The sequence below is a fragment of the Cynoglossus semilaevis genome, chromosome 18 (assembly GCF_000523025.1).
Source record: "Cynoglossus semilaevis isolate Cse_v1.0 chromosome 18, Cse_v1.0, whole genome shotgun sequence".
Taxonomy (NCBI): domain Eukaryota; kingdom Metazoa; phylum Chordata; class Actinopteri; order Pleuronectiformes; family Cynoglossidae; genus Cynoglossus; species Cynoglossus semilaevis.
In genome coordinates this window covers 9,788,906-9,800,313 of record NC_024324.1, presented here as the reverse complement: position 1 = coordinate 9,800,313, position 11,408 = coordinate 9,788,906, and the positions used below count along the sequence as shown (strand labels likewise).

Here is an 11,408-nt window from a genome sequence, read left to right as displayed (position 1 = left end):
AACCAGTGAACCTCCTCTTCTTTTTCTCCTCCTCCTCCTTCACTCTTCTTTTGTGCCCCTCTCCACTGACGCCTCGCGGTGGTAGCGCACGGCCGCGGACACGCGCTCCCTCACGCACGCGGAGCCGCAGAATCCGAGCGAAGCTTCTCCTGGAGGGGGTCGCGGTGACTGAGAGCCCCCACCCCCTGTCTCTCACTCTCTCCCTCCCTCCCTCCCTCCCTCCCTCCCTCCCTCCCTCCCTCCCTCCCTCCCTCCCTCCCTCCCTCCCTCCCTCCCTCCCTCCCTCCCTCCCTCCCTCCCTCCCTCCCTCCCTCCCTCCCTCCCTCCCTCCCTCCCTCCCTCCCTCCCTCCCTCCCTCCCTCCCTCCCTCCCTCCCTCCCTCCCTCCCTCCCTCCCTCCCTCCCTCCCTCCCTCCCTCCCTCCCTCCCTCCCTCCCTCCCTCCCTCCCTCCCTCCCTCCCTCCCTCCCTCCCTCCCTCCCTCCCTCCCTCCCTCCCTCCCTCCCTCCCTCCCTCCCTCCCTCCCTCCCTCCCTCCCTCCCTCCCTCCCTCCCTCCCTCCCTCCCTCCCTCCCTCCCTCCCTCCCTCCCTCCCTCCCTCCCTCCCTCCCTCCCTCCCTCCCTCCCTCCCTCCCTCCCTCCCTCCCTCCCTCCCTCCCTCCCTCCCTCCCTCCCTCCCTCCCTCCCTCCCTCCCTCCCTCCCTCCCTCCCTCCCTCCCTCCCTCCCTCCCTCCCTCCCTCCCTCCCTCCCTCCCTCCCTCCCTCCCTCCCTCCCTCCCTCCCTCCCTCCCTCCCTCCCTCCCTCCCTCCCTCCCTCCCTCCCTCCCTCCCTCCCTCCCTCCCTCCCTCCCTCCCTCCCTCCCTCCCTCCCTCCCTCCCTCCCTCCCTCCCTCCCTCCCTCCCTCCCTCCCTCCCTCCCTCCCTCCCTCCCTCCCTCCCTCCCTCCCTCCCTCCCTCCCTCCCTCCCTCCCTCCCTCCCTCCCTCCCTCCCTCCCTCCCTCCCTCCCTCCCTCCCTCCCTCCCTCCCTCCCTCCCTCCCTCCCTCCCTCCCTCCCTCCCTCCCTCCCTCCCTCCCTCCCTCCCTCCCTCCCTCCCTCCCTCCCTCCCTCCCTCCCTCCCTCCCTCCCTCCCTCTCCTCCTAAATCCCCGGCTCCTCCTGCGCCCGCCCCGGCTACGATTGTTGACAAAAGACGCTGCTTTTTGGTCAGAGAGACGGAGCTCCGAGCCTCGGTATCGGTGAGCACATGTGCCCGTTAACTTTACTTCTTTCCCCAGCACAGCTCCTGGAGGAGAGGGGAGGAGAGGAGCGGGACGGTGGTGCCAGGAGTTTTTTTCCAGTTCCTGGAAAACCGTGAGTCACAACGGGGCTGCTTTGTGTCCGCATGTAGCTCCAGCGTTAGCCGTGGAGTAGCACTGCGGGGTCGTTCTCCTCCTCTCCTCCCCGCTGCCTCCGTGTGATCCCGTATCATATGATGCTGGTTCGTGTGTGTGTGGCCCGGGGCTCACCCTGACAGCCTCCCGTCTCTCTTTGTGTCTTTGTGTGTCCTCTCTCCGGAAGGTGTGGCCGAGGTGATTGGGTTTGTCGTGCGGTGGTCGGACCGCAGCGGGCCGGCGTGAAGTGGACGCCTCCCCTCCTCCTTCTGCTTCTCCTCCTCCTCCAGCTCGTTTTCCTGAAAACCACCAGCGACTGCTTATTTACCGACTGAAGGAGCAGCCAAGATGGGTCACACAGATTGAGTGTAGAAGGGGAAAAAAGGAAGGAGGAGGAGGTGGTGGCGGAGGCAGCGGCCCCAGGCAGGTCTCCTCAGCCGGGAATGGTGTGAGCTGACACGCGTAGTCAGTCTGGATCTGACCGGGGACTCGTCCTTTCCCCGGAGCCTCCGCGGCTCCAAGCCGCGTACAGAGCCCTCCAAGATGGGGAAGTGCGACGGCAGATGCACGCTGCTGGTGATCTGTTCACTACAGCTGGTAAGTGTGTTGATTTTGTTACACATTTACGTCTATTTTGACATCGTTAATGGTTCTTTTAGGAGCAGCAGTGGGAACAAAAGGCTGTTTATAATGAGGAAGCTCTTCATCTCTGGGGCTGTGGTTGTTGGGTGAATATGTGAACGGTTTTATGGTCAGTGTTGTGGTTGAGCTTCAACTAATTATGGCTGAGGCTTTGGTGAATTGTTCTGGTTATGTTGTGTGAAGGAGTGGAAGTCACTTGGTTTTCATGAAGCCTTGTTAGGCTGGTCCTACTGCGGTGAAACCCCTGATCTGAACCAGGATGTAAAATGTGGTTCAGTTGAAGTTGTTACCCTAGAAAATCAGAAAACGATCAGATTTAAATCATGCACAGAAGGCCGACTTGCAACATAAGGAAGAAACCCATTCATCAGATGTGTTGGCCAGTCGTATTGATCCTGCACTTTTGGACCTCAGAGTGCCCCCTAGGGTGGAGATCAGGACCTCAGAAGCTGTTTCTATTGTTATTCAGGGAAGATGTGGGGAAAACAGCTCTGTCTTCAAGTTGTACTGTGGTCAATTATTACTATATTACTACTAAAGTATTGATGTTGCACTTTTACAAATTATCTTATTTAAACATGGGCTGCGTTGTAAGGTAGGAAGCAGGGTCATGTTGCATTACACCTGTCATGGTATTTTAATTATATTAAAATTGTAAAATCACAGCCTAGTGACTTTTGCTGTAAAAATACCAATACAATACAAAAGGCAGATTTGATTGTTGTTTTGTTTTTTTTAAATCAACAGTTTTCTGTTATACGTGTTAAGAGTTATTTTTTAAGAAAGTATTTGGTTTGGCATATAGTTGTTTGCCAAGATATTTAAATATATTGTCATTTCTACCGAGCACTGACACCAACTGCTGTGGAGTCCTGGCTGCGGCTGACCGTCTTTATTCATCACTCACTGAGCTGTGACTAATGACTATGTTTATAATTCATTATTCTGGCGCTTATTTGTCTTTTGTTTGTTGTGTAAATGTCTTTAAAAAAAGCCAAGACATTGGACTCACTGCTGTAGCGATGCAAAGGAACATGAAGTTAGAAATCACAGAACTTGTTTTTATTGATCGTGGAGCCACTGTAATGAATGAAGTGATCAGAACAGATGCTAATTCATTTAGCTGCTGGGTAATAACTGCTTCTCCCTTGCAGCCATAGGAGTGCGTATGCCTGTTTGTGTTAACATGTGTGGGTGAGCCAAAGGTTGCCTCTCGACTCAGTCAACATGAAGGTATAATTAGAGCAGCGTGCTACAGACCCGCACGTTGTAATCAGACATTTTTGTCCGGCCCCTCCGTACTGACGGTGAAAAGCCTTGAGCTGCAGCTGCTGCTTCAGCTACGCCACATTACAGGCAAGGGTGTGTGCCTTTGAAGAGGAGGTTAGCAGGGCAGGGGGCGCTTTGTGTCAGGGTGGTCTACGTCAGAAATGGAACTGTATATGATACTGTTACACGTTGATCCGCAGTTGTAAAGCTGTAAGGATTCCTGGAGGAAAATGTGACTAATTGGCTGCTAAATTTGTTGCATTGTTTCTGGATTATCCATAAATTAGAGCGGGTTTTATGTAACTGTACAAAACAGGTCGTGTAGTTTCATCTTCTGAGACGTCAGCATATTTTGGCTCCTTCTAGAAAACAAAATAAATATCTTTGGTCTGTGGGCAGTAATAAAACCTTGAACATTTTCACTCTGAGGTTAAGGGTTAGCTTGTTAGCATTTTCCCAAAAAAAAAAAAAACAGCCCAGTGTGATCAACATAAATGACTAGTTGACTAAAACAGGTTGCAGACATGTGAATTTATCTACAATGAAAATAATTCTCGACGTTTGCTGTCTGGAGATTGAGTGTGAAAATCTGTTCAAAACGTAGAAGATTTCTTTTCAAATACGCAGTGTAACATTCCAACAAAGAGTCCCACTGAAACGTATTACAGCAATATGAGAAGTAGCCTTGTATGTTTCCACTAAATTCAGTGGAAATATTTTGAATGAATATTTAATTTTAGTAAAGATGCTGGTTTTTCATTTTAGGGCTCATTAAAAATGGATGTAAACTTTAAGGTTGTAGCTAGTATAATGTGTGTACAGGTGCGGCAAAACGTCGAAGAAACGTACGTTCTTGTTTCTCATTTGCTAACCAACTTAAGACATTTAGTTTCTTGTGATAAAATGAACCAACATTTAGTTAATCAGCCATTAATTGTTACAAGTTTCACAAAATCTTGTTTCAGTGTATTCAGAACATACGTCAAGATTAAGGCTAGAGCTTTCTTTTTCAAATCAAAAAAACAAACTTCAAAAACCTTTTTTTTTCTTTGTCACAATCATATTGCAGTTCTTCAAATGTAATATTTTGGTCAGAGTGAAAAGACACAGGAATTCCCCTAATTGTCCCACGTCTAGTCTGTCTGTCTGTAAACAGGGTCATGGTAACAGCTCCATTCTGGTGGAACCACGTGGAGGCTGAGCAGAGGAGGGACCAGAGCTGCTCACCATCTGGTCTCCATTCTGGAGTTAAAGTTAGCCATTCCTTGTGTCCACAAATAGCTGTAGACTATTCCTCTAAAATGTAATAAGTGTGTAATATGAGCCAGCATCATCTATTCCTGTAATGAGCAGCAGCAGCAGCAGCAGTGTGAGCAGCAGCGGAGGTTCATCCAGGCTATTGTTTGTGGATGATGAGTTGCTGTGTAGCAGGGGGTTCAGCTCATAGATCCTCATTAGTTTGGGGGAGCTTTTTAGGGGTTGCTCCTCTTTTACACACACTGGACTGCTGCTCCAGGCAGTTACCATGGAAACAACTGCGGCAGAACTGCACGGTTGTGTCCCTGTCACTATGTGTGTGTGTGTGTGTTTAAATGTTGAGCTCATTTGTCTGTGTTGCATCAATATGGATGCTCATTTAATGTGTGTGTGTGTGTGTGTGTGTGTGTAGGTTGCAGCCCTACAGAGGCAGGTGTTTGATTTTCTGGGTTACCAGTGGGCTCCCATTCTGGCCAACTTCCTGCACATCATGGCCGTCATCCTGGGAATGTTCGGCACCGTGCAGTTTCGCTTCAGATACCTCATCTTTGTGAGTATACCAGTCACCTCCTGATGATGTCACAGCACATGGGTGTTTGGTTACCATGTTGAAGGAAAGTGTGTTTTGTCTGTGTGTGTGTGTGTGTGTGTGTGCTGGGCAGTATGCAGTATGGCTGGTCCTGTGGGTGGGCTGGAACTCCTTCATCATCTGTTTCTACCTGGAGGTTGGCAGTCTGTCTCAGGTGAGTTCTGTTTCTGTGTGATCAACTCTGTTTGCCCTAAAAGAAATTCACGTTTGCCCTCAGTATAATTACATTTAAAAAACAAAATGGGCACATGAGGGTTAACTCCGACTGTGTGCTGTCCTCTGGTCCCCTCTGTGGAAGGGACTTTATCAGAGTTATTGGAAGTGTAGTGTGGGAAACCAGATCATCAATCGTCATAATAATAACTGGACTGTTTGATTACTTTGTACTTACGGCTGTCCTCTGTAATAAAACCACCTGATTTAATCTAGTAGGAAAATACCAATACCCATAATTCCACACTGTGGGATAAATACAGGGGAATCAATGAGCGATAAAGAACAGACAGAGCCACGGATTGAAATGTTTTCTTAAATCTGTGCAGAGCTGCCGTCTGTGGTGGGTCTGTTGATACATTGTGTTGCTATTTATTGTGTGTGTGTGTGTCTGTGTGTGTGTGTATTCAGGACAGGGACTTCCTCATGACATTCAACACGTCTCTTCATCGTTCATGGTGGATGGAGCACGGCCCTGGTTGCCTGGTAACACCGGTGCTGGACTCGCGCATGGCCCCTGATGACCACCATGTCATCACTGTCTCCGGGTGTCTCCTTGACTACCAGTACATCGAGGTGTTGAGTTCGGCCATTCAGATCCTGTTGGCTGTACGTATCAGACGCACACACACACACAAACACACACATTATGCAGTTTGTTTGTTCACCTGCTCCGGCCTGTCATCATCAATATCTGTCTTGTATTGGCATTTTTTATCACAAAGAGGTCACATGAGCATTTGAGCGTCCTATTGGACAGATGCACAGAAATGTCATGTGATCCATTAATCTGACAGATCTTGGTCAGAATGAACTCGATGCAGCTCTTCACTGCTTTTCTTTTGGCCTTTTTGGTTTCGTTAGCATGATTTTTATGCTCTTTTATACCATGATCAATATTATGTCCATGTGTCAATCATGTGTCAGAGCATCAGTCATTGATAAAAGCCCCAGCCATACACATTCTACTGAATGACATTAATGCAAAAATATATTTTTAATTCCACCCTTACGTAACATGTTAATCTTCATGTTTCTTTTATAGTCGTGGAGTTAAGCAGCTCTTTAGTGTGAATGTATACGAACTGACTCTCCTGTCGACCACCTGAACAACAATGCTCATTGTTTCTCTCACCATCTCCCCTCTCTGACAGCTCTTTGGCTTTGTGTACGCCTGCTACGTGAGCAAAGTCTTCCAGGATGACGAGGACAGCTGTGAGTGCCTTTACCCTGAGTCTGTCCTGTTCAGATTGTTCCAACATGTGAACAGAGACATGTTGTCACTGCAGTCCATGGGTTGGAACCAATACACTGCTTTGGAGAAGTGTTGAATACAGGGACAAGTGTGTTTACTCAGACATCACAGCTCCCCAGGAAGAAGTCAATAGAAATGATAATTATTCAATGAAATTTAATTTTCAACAGAATTACATTTGTGCAAAGTCATTTCCTGTAAAAACTAGAGGAAACATCCTGTTTTCTTAAACAGTTTCCGTCCTTGCGCATAGTCTGCAACTGCATGACTGTATTCCTTTCTCGTATAACGTCTCTGCTTTGTAAGTGCTCGGTGTTAGCTCGGCCTTTTCTCTAGCCTGAGTCACGCTCAGTGCTATCACAGCTGAGGATTCCCTCTGGGTAATCTTGGCAATCCATCTGTGGAGTATTAAGAGATGCCTCCCAGAATATTCCCACCATCAGAGTGTTTGTCTGTCTGCTGGATAGTGCTGGTCTGTTGGCATGGTTGCACCATCTGTGGGTCTCTCTCTCTCTCTCTCTCTCTCTGTCTCTATCATTTAGTTGTTATATGATATCTTTTCTGGGATTTACGGTAAAACCCAGCAGGCTGCTGTGTCTGTGAACACACCGGGCTAAAAAGTTCATGTCTCTCTTTACGAAGGGTGCTAACTTTTTAATACAGGTGGTCTTTATGCCCCTCTATATGTTACCTGAGAAACTTACATTAAATTTCCTACTTTTTTGTACCTATTTCCACACTAACCCCAACCTATTTGTGGGCTAACTTTTAGTTATCTTTTTATGCTAACTTTGCTAGCAAATTCTTATCAAACTTTAGGATGTGTTTGTTTTTCCTCTTATGCTATATCCTTAGCTACCTGTAAATGAAAGTCTGAATCAAGATTTTTATTATCGTTGGCTAATAAATAAAATATATGACCCCAGGTTCCCCTGCTGCTTTGGGCTGATGTATATCAGCAGTTACTTCCGTATTACAGTTACTATTAATTCTTGCATCGTTGCAGTGAACATTTGTTAATGAGTATTTCCTCATCTCTTTTCTCTGCCAGTTGATTTTATTGGTGGTTTTGACTCTTACGGCTACCAGCCTCCTCAGAAGTCCTCTCATCTGCAACTGCAGCCTCTCTACACGTGAGTGAGAATCCAACCTGCCTTAGAATGTTCTGGTTTTTTAATCTATGTTTTAGATACAGCTTTTTTAACTTTGCAAAGCACCAGTGTAAAAAAAATGTTTGGCCACATGAGTTCATCATTTAAGTCATTTTTTGTAAAATGGTAGCATATTTATATCTTTAAAAATAATGTCAACATACGATGGTTGTATATAAACCAAGACGTAATTTCTGATGAATCAAAGTATTTTTACCACAGATGTATGGTGCTGGAAGTGTTTAAAAGTGTCCTTGAATGTGCTTGAAGAGTGCTTGAATCTGACTTTAGAAAAGGTGAATAAACCCTGAGTGTCCTTCAGGTGGAGTGCCACTCTAATGGAGAATTAAAGGAGTGGGGTTTTTTTTCACTCAGCTAAATGTCTGACATGAATCCCTTTCTTTTTGTATCCCAGGGCTGGTTAATTCTGGGTAGCGCCCTCTTCAGGCCAAACCCTGACGGCGTCACTGTGGATGGAAAAGGGCAGTCGTGCCGATTACACTCACTCTGTGTGTCACAGTTTACCTGAGCGATGGACTTAACCCCACCCAGAGGGAGCGACGTCTGCGTGTGTGTGTGTGTGAGAGAGGAGAAATAAATACAGCCCTGATTAGAATGTACGGAGCTCAGGGACCAACCAGCAAGTGTAAGGAGGGGGGGAAGAGGAGGAGGAATGGACCGTGAGGGGGGTGAAGAGAAGAAGAGCTGGAGGACACCTCTGTCAAATCACCGAGGACACACTTCACTAAACTGCCAGCTCTCCACACTCCCTACAGTGTGTGTGCAGTGTGTCTGAGAATGCATGTGCGCGTGTGTGTATATGTGTGACTGTGTAATTCCACAGGACTAGCTGATGATTTGTGGTTTCACCCTGGACTCATACCACTCAGTGCCGTTGTGAATTTAGATTTTGTTTTCTGGGGGAAGGGAAGGGGACGGGTGTCTGTGTGGATTTGATTGAGTGTGAATGTGTGTGTGTGCATGCGTGTGTTTGTTTGTGTGTGAGATGGGGGTGGGGTAGGAGGTAGATGGGGGTCACAATATTAAAAAAGAGGCACAGCTCGTACCTGTTGTTGTTTTAGAATGTGGTGATGTCAAATTAGAGCAGTCTTACGATTCCTGTTCCCAAAGCCACCTGTGCTGTTCGGAGTTCACCTGACGGTACATTACAATCATACTATTATGTTTACAGACAGACGCAGCCTACTCATTTTACATTGAGTTTCAAAACGCTGACTGCTCCAGTTGTGTCTGAAAACAACGGCAGCGTTATCTGTATTGATTTCCTCGTTGGTTCTAATCTCCTTTGCTGATTCACAGCATTTATGACACAGTAAATCCTAGAGAGAACAACACAAAGCACTGGTGTAGAACAAAGCATGTACAACCTGCAGCTGGTCATGGCTGTCTATCTCTGTCTTCAGCCCCCGTTCAATGCTGCATGCTTTTTTTTCCCCCGGATCTTTTTTTCCTTTGCATCACATATGGGGTGAAACGGACAGAGATGTAAACCCACAACGTTCCACTGGTGTCAACTGTCATCCCACGAAAGGTCAATGATGTATGTGAAGACAGACACGTTGTACGCATCTAGAGAGAGGTGAGGTAGAAAAAGTCCACAGCTTGTCCTGTATTTGAAGATGACAGAGCACAGCTGCAGAACCAGGTACAACCCTGTGTGTCAGTGATTTCCCTTTGACTCGTATGAAGGACAATAAAGGAAAGTCTTGAGATTGCTGTGATTATACAATGATCAGCCCAAACGTCCAACAGAAGCACATGCGTCTATTCAGACGCTGTTGACTGGAGATGCAGATGGCTTTGGGTTCAGGTATTAGTGTGTCTACGGGGGAGGGAGGGGAGAGGGGTACTGTGCATGTAAATATCCAGCCAATGATTGTTTTTTGTTGGTACCATTTAGAAAAAGGGGCGGGTGGTATATATTAGCAGGTGGGTGGGTGGGCGTGGGTCAGGAGGGGGTACACGTATCAAAGTTTTTCTTCATACCTGTCTTTCTCTCCCTGTCTTTCCCAGTATCTTCATGCCTCTCTCTTTTAACCAGCGTGCAGCTAGTTCTCCTCATAATCGCGCTCGCTCACCACATACACGACTGCAGCTGATTAACTGATCTCCACTGAAGCATGGGTTTTAAAAATGGAGAGTCAGCTCACGTTAGGCACAGTGACATGGTCCGGGTGGGTTTTGTTACCTGCTGTGAGAAGCAGTGAAGAGGGAGGTGAGGGACAGGTATGAAGTGAAGACCTTAATGAGTGTAAGGTAACGTTTGAAATAATAAAATTACACTTTCTACGTTAAGTACGGACTTTTGTTGTCGTCTGTTGAAATCTCATGAAGTGGTTTCATTGTTTTAAAAAATATGGAATTTGATTTTGTAGCAATATATTTAGGGATTAGACTTTGTTTTTGTCTAAATATGGAAAGAATACTAGATTTATATTTTTTCACAATAGAGGAATTAAACAAGCATTAAAATTATCTGAGAAACAGGCTCATGTTGCAAAGGACTTGGATTGACGTTTTGAGCATTTTAAGAGGCATAAATGGGTTTAAAAGTCACCCCATATAAACTAGCTTTGTGTAACCATTAGGGATAACTGTGGTGGTATATGCTTTATTACTGTATGATCTCAAATGACAGTTTAACTGAATTAACCTACCATTTCTATCTTATTGCCATAGATCTTGATAAAAAAGAACAGCTATGTGCTGTGCACTGTATCCACATGACGTCATCCATGGTGTGTGCAGCCCTGGGATCTCCTGTTATTACGTTCTAAAAAACACCCACAGGGCATGTACAATATGTGTTTAGTCCACACTCTGGCCTTTTCAGATCCTTTCAAACACTGACAGCCTGGAGGTAAAACCCTGTCTGTCCATTCAAACAGCCTGTAGGCTAGACCTCATTGTGTACAGACTCATTCAACAGCCTCCATTCATTTACATTAGAAGGTTGACAGCAATTAAATGTCCAATACTGTAAATCCAATATAATCTGTCATGGTTTTGCTTTTAAAAACATCATTCTGCTGTTATTGTATTTGACATTAATGCAATTCTTCAGGCTTGTGTGGTCTTTGAATGTTATTATTGCTGCTCCAGTGACACCGTTCTATAGAGATGATGTAATAGCAACGTTTTCTTTAATCGAGCAAAGTAAAAATAAAGAGTTCATCAAATTAAAGTACAAATAAATCATGACACAAGAACAACAAAACAGACAGCTCTAACAAAGACGCTGGTCCGGTCTGCTCGTCCCTCCTTCCCCTCCTCCTCTCCCTCCTTCCTCTCCTCCTCCTGGTTGGCGCAATGAACCGCACGCTCTCTCTCATCTCTTCCCGTCATGCAGTGCTCTCTCTGCTCCTCCGTCGAGCCGCCATGTTGTCGGAGTGAAAGCCTGGGGTGTCAGAGTGAAACTGGGGCCAAAATCCGCGACCATCCACCCTCTCCGCCGGTGAGTAGAGTCACTTCAGCGGCCGCGGTGGTAGCGGACAGGGTTTGTGCATGGCACCGTGCCCTTATTACGTCCGTGTTCAGCCCAGGCAGACATTAAACCGGGTTGTTTTGCGAGGTCGGAGCGGCTGCCTCCCTTTCCTTTTCATGCCCCCCTCCTCTCGGCGCGTCGCCCTTCCTGCCCCAACCG

The 11,408-nt window shown here is 46.8% G+C and overlaps 2 protein-coding genes across 3 annotated transcripts in view; both read left to right on the top strand.

The window, feature by feature from the left end:
• The first annotated feature begins 1,093 nt into the window (after nt 1-1,093).
• On the top strand, nt 1,094-10,060 carry nkain1 (sodium/potassium transporting ATPase interacting 1). The gene is made up of 8 exons (XM_008331606.3): nt 1,094-1,233; nt 1,556-1,965; nt 4,949-5,086; nt 5,199-5,279; nt 5,750-5,947; nt 6,493-6,553; nt 7,645-7,726; nt 8,160-10,060. The coding sequence occupies exons 2-8, from the start codon at nt 1,912-1,914 to the stop codon at nt 8,167-8,169; spliced, it is 624 nt and encodes a 207-aa protein (XP_008329828.1). The 5' UTR covers nt 1,094-1,233; nt 1,556-1,911; the 3' UTR covers nt 8,170-10,060.
• A 931-nt stretch (nt 10,061-10,991) lies between these two features.
• The window catches only part of pum1 (pumilio RNA-binding family member 1), a 22,326-nt gene continuing 21,909 nt past the window's right edge, over nt 10,992-11,408 (top strand). The window contains exon 1 of one of the 2 annotated variants that reach the window (XM_008331605.3): nt 10,992-11,219. The gene's annotated coding sequence lies outside the window, so the exon portion shown is untranslated. The remainder of the gene's footprint in view (nt 11,220-11,408) is intronic. The other variant, XM_008331604.3, reaches the window with a different exon arrangement.